The sequence below is a fragment of the Myxocyprinus asiaticus genome, chromosome 29 (assembly GCF_019703515.2).
Source record: "Myxocyprinus asiaticus isolate MX2 ecotype Aquarium Trade chromosome 29, UBuf_Myxa_2, whole genome shotgun sequence".
Classification (NCBI taxonomy): Eukaryota; Metazoa; Chordata; class Actinopteri; order Cypriniformes; family Catostomidae; genus Myxocyprinus; species Myxocyprinus asiaticus.
This window is the reverse complement of record NC_059372.1, coordinates 8,991,284-9,010,154: the sequence shown is the minus strand read 5'-3', so window position 1 is coordinate 9,010,154 and position 18,871 is coordinate 8,991,284. Positions and strand designations below refer to the sequence as shown.

At 36.7% G+C, this 18,871-nt stretch overlaps 1 protein-coding gene across 2 annotated transcripts in view; it reads left to right on the top strand.

The window, feature by feature from the left end:
- Positions 1 to 16,130, top strand: part of LOC127419986 (ensconsin-like) — a 67,930-nt gene extending 51,800 nt beyond the window's left edge. For both annotated transcript variants that reach the window (XM_051661869.1, XM_051661868.1), the window contains 9 exons: positions 3,204 to 3,466; positions 3,578 to 3,725; positions 3,856 to 4,027; positions 5,613 to 5,717; positions 5,877 to 5,918; positions 6,015 to 6,069; positions 6,154 to 6,292; positions 7,139 to 7,371; positions 14,176 to 16,130. In XM_051661869.1, the coding sequence (XP_051517829.1) occupies positions 3,204 to 3,466; positions 3,578 to 3,725; positions 3,856 to 4,027; positions 5,613 to 5,717; positions 5,877 to 5,918; positions 6,015 to 6,069; positions 6,154 to 6,292; positions 7,139 to 7,371; positions 14,176 to 14,186 (1,168 nt within the window). In that variant the 3' untranslated portion in view covers positions 14,187 to 16,130. The remainder of the gene's footprint in view (positions 1 to 3,203; positions 3,467 to 3,577; positions 3,726 to 3,855; positions 4,028 to 5,612; positions 5,718 to 5,876; positions 5,919 to 6,014; positions 6,070 to 6,153; positions 6,293 to 7,138; positions 7,372 to 14,175) is intronic.
- Positions 16,131 to 18,871: the final 2,741 nt, after the last annotated feature.

The window sequence follows — 18,871 nt, the reverse complement described above, 5'->3', positions numbered from 1 at the left end:
AGTATGTACAAGAACAATACAATAATTTGTGTGTTATTAGTTAAAACAGATTGTGTTTGTTCATTATTCTAATTTAGATGAAGATCAAAATCCAATTTTAAGACAACCTTATACATAAATGCAGGTAATTCCAAAGAGTTCACATACTTTTTCTTGCCACTGTAGGTCAGTCATTATATAAACTTGATTCCACATAGAAGCACACATTAAACTGCACTTCAGCTGTGTACAGTTGAAGTCAGAAGTTTACATACACTTAGGTTGAAGTCATTAAAACTAATTTTTTAACCACTCCACAGATATCATATTAGCAAACTATAGTTTTGGCAAGTCATTTAGGACATCTACGTTGTGCATGACATGAGTAATTTTTCCAACAATTGTTTACGGACAGATTGTTTCACTTTTAATTAGAGTCCGACCGATACCGATTTTAGAGAGGGAAAATTCACCGATTACCAATATGGTGGCCGATATATAAAATTTTTGAGCTGGAATGAAAACAGACCTTTTCCATGTGGATTTTTCACCGATTTTGCACCAATATGACTATGCAAAGGTACTCAGAAGGCTGCTTTCATAAATATTTTTATCAAAGAATATTTTACATTATTATTATACATTGTCAACAAATTCTAGAAATGAACTCTGAGAAAATAAAGAATAAATAAAAATACAACAAATAGCTAAATAAACATCAGTACTGTTAATTATAAGTCAAATGCTGACCGTTTAAATAAAGAATAAATAAAAATAAAATAAATAGCTAAATAAACATCAGTACTGTTTAGTATCAGTCAAATGCTGACCATTAAAATAAAGAATAAATAAAATAAATAGCTAAATAAACATCAGTACTGTTTAGTATCAGTCAAATGCTGACTAATATTAATACTGCCGAGTCAAGATAAACAGATAAGCAGCAGTGTTACACCATTTTCTGCTATACAAGTTCAGGGGAAACTTTCAACGGTGGAAAACCAGACTTCTAAATATTACATTTTATAAATGCAATGATTGGAATTGTTTGGTTGAAGGGGGTACCAAACTGTGAATCCTGAACAAAACAGTTTGGTGAATACATGTTTACACATTAGCTTCCACTCAGCTGACAACAATGAAAGTAGCTACGTGATTAGCTAGTTAGCTATAAGCTCGTTGCCACGGAGAGTAAAAGACGGACGTTGTTTATTTTACTTTCCAGCATATCGGTAAAATATACGCCGATACCAATATATCGGTGAAAGGCTAATATCGGTCGGGCACTACTTTTAATTGAATCACAATTCCAGTGGGTCAGAAGTTTACATACACTAAGTTAACTGTGCCTTTTAAACATCTTGGAAAATTCCAGAAAATGATGTCAAGCCTTTAGCCAGTTAGCCAAATAGCTTCTGATAGGCCAATTGGAGTCAATTGGATTGTACCTGTAGATGTATTTTAAGGCCTACCTTCAAACTTAATGCCTCTTTGCTTGGCATCATGGGAAAATCAAAAGAAATCAGCCAAGACCTCAGGAAAAAAAAAATTGTGGACCCCCACAAATCTGGTTCATCCTTGGGAGCAATTTCGAAACACCTAAACGTACCACATTCATCTGTACAAACAATAGTATGCAAGTATAAAGACCATGGGACCACGCAGCCATCATACTGCTTAGGAAGGAGACACATTGTCTCCTAGAGATGAATGTAGTTTGGTGTGAAAAGTGCAAATCAATCTCAGAACAACAGCAAAGGACCTTGTGAAGATGCTGGAGGAAACAGGTAGACAAGTATCTATATCAACAGTAAAACAAGTCCTATATTGACATAACCTGAAAGGCTGCTCAGCTAGGAAGAAGACACTTCTCCAAAACCGCCATAAAAAGCCAGACTACAGTTTGCAAGTGCACATGGGGACAAAGATCTTACTTTTTGAAGAAATGTCCTCTAGTCTGATGAAACAAAAATTTAACTGTTTGGCCATAATGACCAACGTTATGTTTGGCATCATGAGGAAGAAAAATTATGTGGATATATTGAAGCAACATCTCAAGATATCAGCCAGGAAGTTAAAGCTCGGTCGCAAATGGGTCTTCAAAATGGACAATGACCCCAAGCATACCACCAAAGTTGTGGCAAAATGGCTTAAGGACAACAAAGTCAAGGTATTGGAGTGGCCATCACAAACCCCTGAACTCAATCTGATAAAAAATTTGTGGGCAGAACTGAAAAGGCGTGTGCGAGCAAGGAGGCCTACAAACCTGACTCCGTTACACCAGTTCTGTCTGGAGGAATGGGCCAAAATTCCAGCAACTTATTGTGAGAAGCTTGTGGAAGGATACCCAAAATGTCTGACCCAAGTTAAACAATTTAAAGGCAATGCTACCAAATACTAACAAAGTGTAAGTAAACTTCTGACCCACTGGGAATGTGATGAAAGAAATAAAAGCTGAAATAAATAATTTTCTCTATTATTATTCTGACATTTCACATTCTTAAAATAAAGTAGTGATCCTAACTGACCTAAGACAGGGAATGTTTTCTACGATTAAATGTCAGGAATTGTGAAAAGCTGAGTTTAAATGTATTTGGCTAAGGTGTATGTAAACTAAAGACTTCAACTGTACATTCACATGCACAAGTAGAAATTACATGAATTGAATGAGGTCCAACTTCACCAAAGGGAACACTAATCACCCTTAAAGTGACTTCACACTAAACTATTTGCAATAGAACAACATCAATAATACAAAAATAGCTAAAATCTCCATGAATTCTCAATAACAACCATTTAAAATGCCCCATAAGCTCCTTTTGACAAAGCAAACATGATTAAATAATTAAATCGCAAGGGCTTATGGATATTCCCCACAACTTCAATTTTGTGCTTGATCTTTTGAGTTACAAGCACTTAAAATTTTATGTATTTTTAAGCAAAGAAGTTCAAGAAACAGATTGAGTTAACATTTCAAGTAAAGTTTGATTTGCACAACTTAATTGTTTCAGTAATGACAACATTAGGGTTTACAGTGCAATGTCTAGGGGAAACCTGTGACTTCAAAACTTTGCTGTGGTTTCCATTTAATTTGTAACACTGGAAATGGAAGTTACATACTACAAATAGCACAAGTAGTATGGTGCTGTAGGTTTTATTCAACAGAATAAGAGAATGGTTAAACTACTTTACACTCACCTATTTTGATTTTGTCCACGTTTCAGGAGCTCCAATGCTAAACCCCCTCAGAAGATACCCCAAAAAATCCCCAAAAAGTCCAGGTCTCCACCTCCTCCCGCATCAATGCCTCTGTCTCCTAGTAACCCATCCTTATCGCCAGGCAACCTTAGGCCCAACAAAGTTGCACCAGAGAGTCCGAGAGTTACACCAGAGGGGGAGGGGGGCAAAAAAGAGGAGCAGGGGCCAATTGCCGATCCTCCTAAAACTGAACCAGAGGCCCCTGCAACTAAACCTAAACCCGCTGCAGGTCATTATTTATACTCAACCACTTGTTAAACATCACATTCCACCATTACTTTAGCTTGAATTTAACAAACATCATTTATTCTGTTCCTGTCTTTCTTTCTCTCTATGGAAGGTACTGGAAGTCCTCCATCAGCACGGCCTTCTGCAGGCACAACAGATCCTGAAGAAGCATCTCGTCTGCTGGCTGAGAAACGACGGCAAGCCAGAGAACAAAGAGAGCGAGAAGAAGAGAAGAGGAGACAACAGGAAGAGGCAGAAAGGTGTACGGTCACAGCATGTTGACTGTTTTACAACACAATTTAATCAGTTTTTAGAGCTGGGACTAATTGAATTTCAGGACAGAATTATTTGCTGAAAGAGTTATTCAAATCATTGTTTTTATGTGTGCAGACGCAGTAGGGAGGAAATGGCCCGCAGAAAGGCAGAGGAGCGAGTGAAGAGAGAGGAGGAGGCCCAGCGGCAGGCAGAAGAAAGGAGGAGACAAGAGGAGGAGGAGGAGAGGCGTTTAGAGGAGGAGAGAGCACAGAAAGAGAAAGAAGAGGTTGAACGTCTGCAGAGACAGGTACACACACACAACACAATCACACTCATTAATCACACCAGACAGATAAGTAAACATATACCAGACTCGCTCAAGGTATGTGAACACAAAATATGCCTTAAAGTAAGTGTGTTCAATAGATTTATTTATCAGAGTTAAAAACATTAAAGGGGTTATGACATACTCTTTTTATTATTATTAAAATTATTTAATTCATTTATTAATAATTTAATATTATTAGCTTCCCTGAGGTCCACTTATAATGTTAGTAAAGTTTTTTTTTTTGTGTGTGTGTGTGTGTGCATAATTTAGTCATATATAATAATTTTCTAAAATGTCTCTGGCCCTCTGTCCGAAACGCTCGGTTTTAAGCTGTCTGGCCCTTTAACACTTCAGTGTAAACGCCCACTTTTTTGATTGGCTAAAATCATGCAGCCCTTCCAATACAGCCATATTTGAAACTCAATCTGAAGAATATGAACAAACTCTACACAACATTATAAAACTACATTTCAGTGTTAGCACAATGTACACCCAACACATTTCATCTGAATGTTTCAAACTGTTTACTCAAGCACAGCAAAATCTTAACAGTCATAACATTTAAAAATCATTTGTGAATGGAACTGATTACTTATGGTTTTTCATCCAGTAGTCCAGCTTTAACTGTCCCATCTTTCAATAACTGTTCCTTTGTAAAGCTTGAATCATATTGCGACTGGTGCGCAAGCAATCCACGTCCAAATCTTCTGAATATGGAAATGTAATACAACCCCCGGTGATATTGGGTGCTTCAACAGGCCATGTGTTTCTCCCAGTCAGTGGCAGCAGTAGAATGAGACGTGTTTTTAAAAGTTGCACTTGTACTGCTCTTAAAATGCAGCGCACATTGCTGGAAATGCATCAAAATGATTGAAGACGTCCATGTAGCGCATGTTTACAAAAGACCAACAATTAAAAATAGCACAGATGGATGCAAAAATGGTCCAGGATGCCTTCAAAACAGCACAATAGCAAACAGCAAGATGAAAAAGAATGGGGGATCTCCTTTTTAGTGACATTGTGTCTTTTAAAAGTGCCGTGAAATGCACAATAACATTTATTTAGAAAAACATTTAAATCCAGACAGGCACATGAAGCTGTCCTGTATAAGTCCACTTTAGATGAATTTCCCACAACAGGCCCATCTCTCTCCTCTTCACCTGTGTGACTGACTGAGCACCAGTGGGCGGGGCCAAGGGTGCACTGACAAAAAATAGGCATTGATTTCTTGCTGAAGTTGCAGTCATATGCAGATGTATTTGGTCCTTGTGACGTCACAAGTTCCACAAATTCCGAATTAGTTGTTTTTGTAGCTTGGTTTAAATAAATGCTCTTTTTCTATTAAGGAGGACGTTTAAGTTCTAGTTCTCTTATGTCAAAAGATCAAGGAAAATTTTATTCCTCATGTCATCACCCTTTTAAAAAATGATTTACATTTAGAACATGGTATCTCGGGCAGCCCTGAAAAAATAAGTCCATTTATCTTATGTATGTAAAGAAATATTGTTGAAGATATGCAAGAGGTCTATCCAAATGTGTGTTTTGTGCACCTTTGTTTGTTCAGAAAGAGGAAGAGGAGGCTCGACAGAGAGAAGAGGTAGAGCGTTTGCGCCAGGAAAGAGAGAAACACTTCCAGAAAGAGGAGGCCGAGAGACTGGAAAGGAAGAAGGTAACATCAACAAAACACTGAACACAAAATGTGCTAGTTGTGTTTTTGAGTTCAGTTTATTAAGCAATTAATATAATTAAAGATTATTTTTATTTGAGAAAGCTGGCATGTTATTTGACAGTTTTTGAAAATGTAAGAGTATGTTCTTGTGCGTCACAGCGCCTTGAGGAAATTATGAAACGCACACGCCGATCTGATCAGGTAAGATTTGATAACTGCATGGAATTGTCGCCTCCTTTTTTGGCATAGTTGCCAATAATTTCTCTCTCTAACATGCACTATGTGTTTCACTTGAAGAAAACAGCTCCTCATAGAAATGGTGATGGCAGCCAACAGAGTGGACAAGATGCAGGTAAGTGACTCTTATTAAAAAAAGAAAAAAAGAATAAAACGAATGATTCATTTGTGACTTGGACATCTCCTTTCTCTTTCTTAGCGAGTTCAGTATCCAGCAGTCTGTCAGTGAATGTGTTGGCCCCTCAGGCTCCTGAAACCTCTGTGACAGAATGCAGTGACAGAAATGGACATACGGGCCCAAGCTTCATTACACCCATCATGCCCCCTGCAGGTCACAGGTGAGTCCAGCGCACTGTGAACTTTTTTTATAAATTATAATAATTGGGATCAGAGCGATTGCTTGGTGTTTAGTACACACGCTTCCAATCTAATTCGCCCCTCTTCTCCATTTTCGATCCACTCTCCAGTATATGAATAAAAGTGCAGTTAAAAAAAAAAAGGAAAAAAATCATAGAATTTTCTGGATTTAAACCGCTGAGTGTGAAGTTGCTTTGAAACTATGTTTGTTGTGAAAATTGCTATTCAAATAAAAATGATGACTTGTAGTTATCTATTCTGTTTCATGTAATAATGGAGATTTTTAAGTACTATGAGCAGTAGAAAAAGGCAATAATGATACTGAGATTTTTTTGTTAGAGGCCTTTTTTGTGCTTTTATCATTTCTGGGTTTAGTAATTCAGTTTTACTCAGCAAGGTTTGCTATTGGGATGCCTTTTGTTGTTCTCCTCTAGCTGAACTATTTTATTTTACTATTAAATTCAGTATTATGGCACAGCTTTTATTTTTCCTCATGTGTAATTCACTTTAAATAAAACTGTCTACTGATGAATTAAACATTAATGAAGGAAAAGATCTGCCACTAATATGTTGAGAATCTGTCGCTCTTCTGCCTTCTGCTGGTGAAAGGGGGAACTACAACTCATATCCTCCTTTCCAAGCTTTATAAATCAGTTTACTAAAAGTGTGAGCTGCTGGTTATACTCAGTGATAGGTTTATGTTTGTTATTCGCAACATTTCCTTAAGACAATAGCATAATTTAAGCCATGTTTAATTAAGAAGAAATGTCAAATTGATGTGAAGTATTATATGTTTGTATTAAAGGTTCTGTTTCTTCTGTCTTCAGTACAAATGTTGCTGTCCAGCTCAGAGAAAATGGCATTATTGCAGAGAGAGAGGCCTTTGAGGAGGTCATAGAGGTTCCCATGGCAGCCAAACTGTCCCGTCAGGATGGAGACGGAGAGGAGGTGGAAAACGAGGAGCAGGAGAAGAGTAAGGTTCCCTTCTTGGCCTTCAGAGAGAATGGTAGCGCTCACAATGTGAGTGAACTGAAGGAGAATCCAGCACTGTTGAATGCAGGTGAGTCTGTCAGGCCTTAGCATCTTCTACCACACATGAGTGTTCCCTGAAACATCTCAACTCACATTGATCAGTGGAAACAGTCCTCTGGGGTGCATGTGATTTTTACCTTATGAGGCTAAATAAATAAATATTATCAAATTGTATTCTTCCATAAACTCATTGGAGAAACTTTAAATGGGAGAAAACATGATGTGATTATTAAATAGATTTTTACTGTCTTTTAGTTCTTGCATTAACATTTTTAAACTACTTTTACATAGGTGTGTAACGGTTTATTGTTGGACGATACATCGCGGTTCAACAATGTGACGATGCGCATGGAGATTGGACTTTTTTATTATTATTATTATTATTATTATTATTATTTTAGAGTCTATTCGATCCAATACATGCAACGCCCTACATCTACATAATGAGAGCATACAAATGGAAATCGCTTCATTGCACACAAGGACCTCTAATATATGATTGCAAACTAGTAGCCACAGGTGTTGTACGATGAGTTCGGCTGAAACTGCGGAAATTGAAAGTTAAACCAGTACAGCAGCGGGAGAGAGACGCACCTTTTCAGTGCAAATGATCAAATGTCCGTTTGAAGCGTAAGTGATCTGCTCTGACTGTGTGAGAGAAAATTAAAGTTTACAGAGGTTTAATGATAGTGCCATAATAATAAATCTACTATATACAGTATAATGCTGAATATTATGTATTATAATGCTATGGGGAAATATAATCCTAATGTCAAATGTCATGTCTGATTTGATTTCATCAGCATATTATTATTATTTAACTGGACGAGCATGCACTTCCATTAAATATGTATTTTTGAAAGGAATATTTTGATATAATCATAGACAATATTATTTTAGAACAGTACTTTTAGCTCCATTTTAAACAGGGTTCCCATGGATCCTTAAAAAGTCTTAATGTCTTAAATTCAGTTTTCCCAAATTTAAGGTCATAAAAAGTCTTAAATGATACAACAAAAGTCTTAATTTTTATTTCAAGAGGTCTTGAATTTAGAGGTTGAAAGATATGACCTAATGTGATTATCAAACTTCAAAAGAATATGATTTAATTAAATAAATGCATGCACTGCGTCTTTTGGAGTAAAGAATGTATGACAAGCGATTACTAATGATCAACTCTTGGTGTTGAAAATGTTTACTTTTAATTGTTTATATTGTAATAGGTTGTAGGAGTGCACATTTTATATCCCTTATTTGTTTGAATGAGCAGCTGGAAGCAGTGAAGCGCAAACATTTCAAAACAGGAGTCCCCGGTGTATTTCAAAGTTAAAGTGCCTTTAAATGTAAAAGTTTATATAGGCTACCAATTTTAAAAAACAAAACAACTATTGTCAGATTAACTGGCTTTCTTTCAACACATCATTGAATCAGCACAATCCAGTATCGGTTGACCTCCAATTTGTATCTATTTATGTAATGTCACGTAAACCAATTTTAATGTGATATATATGTGGAAAACACGTCTTGAGTGTTTTAAACTTACATATATCCTACCCTGTTTTACTGATAAGCAATGTTAAGGCCATGTTGAATGTGTGCCCCCCTGCCTGTTTAAGTAAGAATCTGTGATAATTGATTTATTTTGAGATTGTGTTGGTTTGTTTTGGTATGGGGATACGGTATTAATTTTATTTGTTCAGGTCTTGAAAAAGGTCTTAAAAAGTCTTACATTTGATTTTTAAAAACTCTGCAGCAACCCTGTTAAAGGAAAGGAACTGTTTTGCACATGTCGTTAAAGTAGTAATAATAATTTTAAAAAATAAAAAAAGTTCAATCTTAACTTTTCTTGATACAGGCTAAGTTTAAAGAATAGTGAACCTAACCGAACCATGAGTTCAGTATCGTGAACCGAATCGTGAAATGAGTGAACCATTACACCCCTACTTTTACAACAAGTGGCATTTGGTAAAAAAAATGTTTTATTGCCCAGCCATTTCATATAGTGTTTAAATCTGTTCCCCGTTTAAAACTTGTTGCAAAATTGGTCTAAAAGGGTCAAAAATGTAAAAGGTCGTTCTATGTCAAATCAACCAAAAGTCCCCATCTCAATTTAGTTTTTGATATTTTATTTATTTTTTTACTGGTGAAAGATGAACATAAATAATGACGAAAGCCAAAATATTAAATGCCATGCATCAGTATTTGCAGAGTAATCCATTATTTTCTAGAGGGTCAAAATTAAAATTTTTGCCGATGATTTTGGAGCAAAACTAAAGGTAAACAAAATAACATAAGTATTTTATTTTCACACAGAGATAGGTTGGTGTAATACTAAAATAAGTTTACTTCAGCACCCCTTGTTGCATTATATGCCAATGGGGTGAGTCTGAAAACTGAAAGAAAAAAATAAAATGAAAATATGCTTTTTTTTGTGTGTGTATGTATGTGTGTGTTTTGTTTTTCTAAAGTTGCTGAGCCTGTAACTCCAGAAATATGAAAGATATATCTTAATATCCTTCCAGATTCTGGTTCAGAACAAGATTTCATTTTTCTATCTTAATTTAATTGTTCAATTTTACCCATTTTCAATGGTCGAAAACCAAATGTGGGTCACATGAAATGAAACTTGTTTTTCATTGCTACTTTTTTCTTTGACGTAATGTGAGTCGTCAAATGTTATGTTCTCATTGTTTTTATGGAAGTTTTTTGAACAAGCCATTTAGGGAGCTTAATTTTTGAAAATTGATTTGGGAGAGGTTTTTTATGTTGTAAACATTCAAGTATGCAGTACATTGGACTCTTAAATATGAACTAGATAGGTAAAGTTTGTCAAGTAAAACTTTGATGTTGGCTTGACAAACCAGATTACACTAAAAAACAAAATTTTCCTGTTGATTGACAGGTGATGTCTGTATCTAAAAGGTGATTGGCTCTTTACCTGTAAGCCAGGACTTTCTACATACGTTGACCGTTGGCTGCCGTTGGGCATTCCAATTTCTTCCTTTAATTTTAATAGACATGGCCCATCTCTGCTAAATAATATCTGTAGCTAGATAGTCAAGTGGACTTTCAGAAAGATAGATAGATTGGATAGACTTTGTATTGTAATTAACTATCGTTCACCCAAAAATTAAAATTTAGTCATTGGTTAATCGCCTGTGTTGTTATAACCCTATATGACTTTCTTTCTTTTTTTTTTTTCTTAACACAAAGGGAGAAATTGTGAAAAAATTGTTGTTCTCAGTGATGTCATACAATGACAGTTTATGGTAGCCACCTCTTCAAGCTTCAAAAGGACACAAATGTAGAAGTCTAATAAATTATTCCATGAGACTCATGATTGTTATGAAAGCGTACAATAAGGTTTGGTTTGAAACAAACCAAATTCTAATGTTTTATTTAGTAAAAATGTTTACTGACCGTTATTCTCTTGTGCGCGTTCATGAGTCTGCACCTATTTGCACGAGCGCAACAGTAGTTACGCAGCATGCGCGAGATGGGGCATTCAAACGAAAACTCATTTTGTTTAGCTTAAAAAGGACCACCAGCGATTATTGACAACAGAAAACACAACATAGCTGCACACAAACCAGAGAACAGAACTTACAAACATGTCTGGAGAGTTTGTAGTGGAAGAATAGATGCAGTGTCCAGACTTATTTGTTAGAAAATGAGTCCTCCTCCAAACAGAGAGATGGGGTTGAAGGTACAGTCACATCATGTCCTACTCAGATGCCAAACAACACACAATAAAAGTAATCTTTTCTATGTTAATCAGAGTTTGTTGTCCTAAGCTGCTGCGATGAGCAACGGAACATTCTGTCAATTGGTTGGTTTCTATATTTAGCGTCACACATGGTAACCACGTCGGCTATGAACTGGCACCAGTCCAAAATGCGATGCCTGGTGCGAGCACGAGGCGATTACTTGTGTTCCACGACTGCTTTCATGTCCTTGAATAAGGTATAACATGTGAGAAAGGGCATCCGGTGGAGTTTCTGGAGTTGGTGCCCTACTTAGACTGTTTAATATGCGTATAGGGAGCGGAGGTACTGGTAGCTACCTTCAGCCTCCTCCATCACACTTTTTGATTGAGGGCTGGACATTGAAATGCATCTACAGTGCATCCGGAAAGTATTTACAGCGCTTCACTTTTTCCACATTTTGTTATGTGTGAGAAAGGGCCTTATTACAAAATTTAATCTAGAAATTTAAAATTCATTATTTTTCTCAAAATTCTACAAACAATACCCCATAATGACAACGTGAAAGAAGTTTGTTTGAAATCTTTGCAAATTTATTAAAAATAAAAAACGGAAAAAAAAATCACATGTACATAAGTATTCACAGCCTTTGCCATGACACTCAAAATTGAGCTCAGGTGCATCCTGTTTCCACTGATCATCCTTGAGATGTTTCTACAACTTGACTGGAGTCCACCTGTGGTAAATTCAGTTGATTGGACATGATTTGGAAGGCACACATCTGTCTATATAAGGTCCCACAGTTAACAGTGCATGTCAGAGCACAAACCAAGCCATGAAGTCCAAGGAATTGTCTGTAGTCCTCTGAGACAGGCTTGTATCGAGGCACAGATCTGGGGAAGGGTACCGAAAAATTTCTGCAGCATTGAAGGTCCCAGTGAGCACAGTGGCCTCCATCATCCGTAAATGGAAGAAGTTTGGAACCACAAGGACTCTTCGTAGAGCTGGCCGCCTGGCCAAACTGATTGATCGGGGGAGAAGGGCCTTAGTCAGGGAAGTGACCAAGAACCCGTTGGTCACTCTGACAGAGCTCCAGAGTTTCTCTGTGGAGAGAGGAGAACCTTTCAGAAGAACAACCATCTCTGCAGCACTCCACCAATCAGGCCTGTATGGTAGAGTGGCCAGACGGAAGCCACTGCTCAGTAAAAGGCACATCACAGCCCGCATGGAGTTTGCCAAAAGGCACCTGAAGGACTCTCAGACCATGAGAAACAAAATGCTCTGGTCTGATGAAACAAAGATTGAACTCTTTGGCCTGAATGGCAAGTGTCATGTCTTGAGGAAACCAGGCATCGCTCATCACCTGGCCAATACCATCCCTACAGTGAAGCATGGTGGTGGCAGCATCATGCTGTGGGGATGTTTTTCAGCGGCAGGAACTGGGAGACTAGTCAGGATCGAGGGAAAGATGAATGCAGGAATGTACAGAGACATCCTTGATGAAAACCTGCTCCAGAGCGCTCTGGACCTCAGACTGGGGCGAAGGTTCATCTTCCAACAGGACAACGACCCTAAGCACACAGCCAAGATAACAAAGGAGTGGCTCCGGGACAACTCTGTGAATGTCCTTGAGTGGCCCAGCCAGAGCCCAGACTTGAACCCAATTGAACATCTCTGGAGAGATCTAAAAATGGCTGTGCAATGACGCTCCCCATCTAACCTGATGGAGCTTGAGAGGTCCTGCAAAGAAGAATGGGAGAAACTGCCCAAAAATAGGTGTGCCAAGCTTGTAGCATCATACTCAAAAAGACTTGAGGCTGTAATTGGTGCCAAAGGCTGTGAATACTTACGTACATATGATTTTTTTTCTTTTTTCTTTTTTGTTCTTTTTTTTTTTTCTTTTTTATAAATTTGCAAAGATTTCAAACAAACTTCTTTCACGTTGTCATTATGGGGTATTGTTTGTAGAATTTTGAGGAAAATAATGAATTTAATCAATTTTGGAATAAGGCTGTAACATAACAAAATGTGGAAAAAGTGAAGCGCTGTGAATACTTTCCGGATGCACTGTAGATGCATTTCAATGTCCAGCCCTCAATCAAAAAGTGTGATGGAGGAGGCTGAAGGTAGCTACCAGTACCTCCGCTCCCTATACGCATATTAAACAGTCTAAGTAGGGCACCAAGTCCAGAAACTCTATTGCTGCAAATACTTTCCGGATGCACTGTATTCTTCCACTACACACTCTTCAGGCATGTTTGTATGTTTTGTTCTCTGGTTTGTGTACAGCTATGTTGTGTTTTCTGTTGTTAATATTGCTGGTGGTTCTGTTGAAGCGAAACAAAATGCATTTTCGCTTGAATGCCCCATCTAGTGTGTGCTGCGTGACAACTGTTGCTCTCGAGCAAAAAGTTCTAAAGCTTGCGTGCAGACTCATGAACACGTGCACAGGAGAATTACGGTCAGTGATCAATTGTACTAAATAATATATTCGATTTCTGTTTGTTTAACACCAAACCTTGTCATTTGCTTTCATAACACTCATGAGTCTCATGGAGTAATTGATTAGACTTCTGAATTATACTTTGTGTCCTTTTTGAAGCTTGAAGTGGTGGCCACCATAAACTGTAATTTGTATGACATCACTGAGCACAACAGTTTTTCCACAATTTCTCCCTTTGTGTTAAGAAAAAGAAAGTCATATGGGTTATAACAAAACAGGGGTGAGGAAACAATGACTGAATTTTCATTTTTGGGTGAACTAATTCTTTAAAGCCATGATATGGCAGGCCTTGTGTATGATTGTTTACATTTGAATTTTTTTGACAGAGTTTGAATTAACAAGCATTCCGTTGGCCCATTTGAACATTCCGTCAATGCAAATCTATGAAATGGTTAGATTTACATATGCGAAAATGGTTATTCCGATCAGTTAGGGAAGCTACAGCAACACGAGTCGGAACAGTCTGAAGGTCTGTGCCAAGTTTGGTGGCTGTAGCTTGAAAGCTATACGAGTTACAATTGATATTGGTTTAGGGATTTTGAAAAAACTTTGTTGGCCTTTGTCAAGCCAACAAAACCAGAACATATGTCCCCTTTACCTGATTTTAATTTCCTTTTAATTGCAGATGATGTATGAACAAATAATTGTGGAAGTGCAGCATGCAACACAGGGAAGAGAGATAAGAAGAGTTAGAGGGAGACCTCTCACTGCATCTCCCTCCATCTGACACTAGGACATCTATAACTGCAAAGAGAAATTAAGAAGAAATAGCCTCCGACCATCTTCTCACAGTTGAGACAGATCTCCTGTCTTGCGCTTCCTGTAATCTGCTCCTGTCTCCCCAAGCTGAAGGTGGTATGGCTCAAACTAGTGATCCACTGTTAATGGATGGGGGACCACTGTTGGTGACCATAAAGTCACATCGAATACTTGAAAAATGTTATTGTCATTGTTGTGGAAGCTCCTGTGAAGTGCTAATTATAAGGAATGTGTGACGAGAGAATAATGGTTGGTATATTTACATAGATTAATGGCAAACCTTCTAGTTTTGCTCTCATTATGCCAGCAATGGAGTGGCTTAACTTTCTGCTTAGTTTTATAATTATTATTAATAATGAAGATAAACAGATTTTCCTCCCTCTTTGAAAAGCTTGAACAGATTCTTGCCTCTTGAATGATGAATTTTGCTATGGGTTGCAAAGATGTCTTGCTCCATTGTACCCTATCATACGGCTCCCTGCGCAATCTGAAAAAAGCAAATGGTTGAGTGAATCTCAAAAACCTGTCTAGAACATGTCCAAGTCATATTTACCCCAAAATTAAAAGAAATGATATTTTGCATAAAGAAAATGAAGGCTATTAGGCCATTCACATTTTTTTTTTTCTGTTGTAACATTTTCATAACAATTAAGTACATTTTCCACACAGTTGTCATTACCGTAATGCAAGAAAAATCTAATTCTCATTACTGTAATGCCAAAAAATGTATTATTTAAATTTAAAGTATTTATACATCATAGTAGTATTTGTTGAAATGCCTGTTATCATGATAAACTGTATGTATATTAAACAAAATCTTTAATTATTTACATTACACTATTAAACTATATTTATTTTTACACTAGATCATTGAGAATATAGGCTTCATTTTCGTTATGCAACATTATTATTATTCATATTATTTTTAAAAAATCTTTTAATTTTGGCGAAAACTGTGACTTAAATATTTTTTTTTCCAGGTTAATGGTTTTGCTAGCCGTGTTGTTCCATGTAACTTTGATCACAGATATGCGAGAGAAACTTGCAACATGTCTATTGCATCGTTAGATCCCGTGAAAGCTAATCCAATCATTAAAAAAATCTATATAAATAATGAAATTTTGCGAAATGAATCGTAATAAAAAATTAGCAGAATCTATTTCAGTTTGAAATGCTGCTACCTATGTCTTTCCTTTGCCTTATCAAATGAAGTTACGTTTTGACTGTGTTAGTAGCCTGTGACCTCTTTATCTGTTTAAGGGCTGATTTGTTTTTTGTTTTTCGAAAAATCCTTAGTTCATCAATAAGCTTCCAACAAATTCTGTCAGTTTAGCCCTGTCAGTGCTGCTACATCATGTAGTTATTTTACTTTCCATCCAAGCCCTGTGTGATATCATGATGTCATAGGGCTTATATAATACCAAGTATCCTATGTAGGGAGCACTACTTTATATTCGAAAAAAGGCAGGGATTAATTACATATCTTGTCAAATAAGACTAAACAGATGCAGTGTACATTGCTATATGCAAACAGTACAAAATATTAATATACAGTGCACAAAATCTGACAGCATTATCTTGGGAAACTGTGGGTGAGGGTTTAAGACGAGCACAACTTCACTCAGAGACAGATTTCTCAGTGAAGAGTAAATCTACTGGATTATTTAAAGAAAAACAATCTGATAAAGCACCCACGTGCCCTTGACCGGACCAACAGCACCGAGTATCACTTTAAACACTGAAGCATTTTTTCCCAACAAAGTCAATCTATATTGCATGTACAGATGATGAAAAGCAATAAAACTTTTTGTTCAGAAACAACTAAGACTGCTTCATTTAACTAGGCATAATGCTCATGCTGCGCGTGTCACTAACAAGAGAAATTTCACAGTAAATGAGGGCTGTAGATGAAAAAAGTTAATAACCTTCATTAAACGTTTGCATGTGAAAGCAGCTGGTTAGAAAATGGAGTATATTCTATGAAAAAGTTCTAAAGCAGAATGAATTTCTGTGTAAATTGTTCATTTTATAATTGATATACTGTATTTGGGTGTTTCTTCAACTTTGGCACTTTTAGCACTGTGGATTCACAGGAGGTTTGTCTTTGTCATTTGTTTTCTAAAAGTCATGAAAATTCCCACAGCAGTGTCATTTTCAGTACATCTCAAATTCTGTATCATGTTGTGGTCCCACAACAGTGGGACAGTCGTAATATTAAAATTGATAGAAATCATTTTCAAATAATAAATATTGAAATTGTTTGTTCATTTCATTTATTTGTATATTTATAATGGATTTTCATAGTCTAATAATTAAAGTCTGGGTCTGATACCAGGCTAAAACAAAAAAATAATCTGTACATAAAAGGTATTTGAAAAGTACCAACAATTAACAATGAAGACCTGGTTTCTAATTGAGTTTTAATGGGACCTCCTATAACAAAAAGTAAAAATCTGTTTGTTAAATTAAAAAAGAACCTCTGGGACATGCAAAGTTGAAGAAACACCCATTTTATATATATATATATATATATATATGTGTGTGTGTGTGTGTGTGTGTGTGTGTGTGTGTGTTCTCATCCCTTTTAGATAGCAATGAAAAAACAAACTTATGCGTAGGTTTGCATACTAGAAGATGAATGCCTTCACCTGAATCTTACATTTTAATTCTGTATTTACGTTTAATTATGAAATTTCAGTTCCGTAAGTATAATTATGTTGATGTTAATATTGAAATCAGGATTATTACATGTTCATTTTTAAATGGACTAAGTGAGGAAAGAGAGAAATTATGAATTATGAATGATTTTGGAATTTTTCACAAACAAAAACATAGAGCATAGGGTTTGAACAGCAATGTAAAAGAACGGCAAAGTTAGTTTTATGTTTGACAGTTCCTTTGATACTCAGAATAAAACTCATTTAACTCTGCATTGTTCACATCAAGAAGCCAAAACAACTGATATACTCTCACCGGCCACTTTATTAGGTGCACCAGTACATCTGCTTATCTCAGTGATTTTGATCGTGGCATGATTTTTGGCGCCAGACGGGCTGGTTTGAGTATTTCTGTAACTGCTGATCTCCTGGGATTTTCACACATAACAATCTCTAGAGTGTAAAGAGAATGGTGTGAAAAACAAAAAACATCCAGCGATCAGCAGTACTGTGGGTGAAAATGGCTTGTTAATTATACAGATCAACGGAGAATGGCCAGACTGGTTCGAGCTGACAAAGGCTACCGTAACTCAGATAACCACTCTGTACAATTGTAGTGAGCAGAACAGCATCTCAGAATGCACAACACGCTGAACCTTGAGGCGGATGGACTACAACAGCAGAAGACCACGTTGGGTTCCACTTCTGTCAGCCAAGAACAGAAAACTAAGGCTGCAGTGGACCTACCATTTGTGTACCTCAGCAGAAATCCAGATTTGTCAGATCAGGCGATGTTTTTCCAATCGTCTAGTGTCCAGTTTTGGTGAGCCTGTGCCCACTGCAGCCTCAGTTTCCTGTTCTAAGCTGACAGTAGTGGTACCTGGAGAGATCTTCTGCCTCTGTAGCTCATCCACCTCAATGTTCAACTTGTTGTATGTTCAGAAATGCTTTTCTGCGTAGAATTGTTGTAACGTGTGGTTATTTGGGTTACTGTCACCTTCCTGTCAGCTTGGACCAGTCTGGCCATTCTTCTCTGACCTCTGTCATTAACAAAACGTATTCACCCACAGAACTGCTGATCGCGGGATGTTTTTTGTTTTTCGCACCATTCTCTTGACACTCTAGAGACTGTGTGTGAAAATCCTAGGAGATCAGCAGTTACAGAAATACTCAAACCAGCCCATCTGGCACCAACTATCATGTCATGCTCCAAATCACTGAGATCCCATTCTGATGGTTGATGTGAACATTAATTGAAGTTCCTGACCCATATCTGCATGATTTTATACATTACACTGCCTCCACACGATTGGCTGATTAGATAATCGCACGAACAAGTCGAAGTACAGGTGTACTGTACCTAATAAAGTGGCCGGTGAGTGTATACATAAACAGATATCCTTAGCATACCACAAGGCTTACATTTCAAAATGCGTATTTTTTTATTTTTTTCTCGCATAAATTGTTTTAGCTCTAAATCTACTAAACAATTTAACCATTTAAAGTTGACATCACACCAATTTTAAAATACTCAAAAAAACAAAAAAAATCAAAACAAAAAAAAAATCACTTGTGTCAAGACTTCATTTGGGGAATATACATTGTATATGTTTGATAAAAAAAATACAAAAATGTATAATACGTTTTTTTCTAATTATATTAAAATGTATGACCATTTGACCTAAAGATGTCAAACCAACTTCCGTCACAGTCAGCTCATTTAATTGGACACCAGATGCATATAACTGACGGAGTGAGAGGCAGACACATTGAACTGGTATATCCACTGGTATAAACATTTACTTATTATAGAATTTTTATTATAATATTATTGTTGCAAAAATTGTGTATTCATGTTGTAGGAGCAGGAAATGTTTTTTGTATTTTGGTTGTTCACTTCCAGGT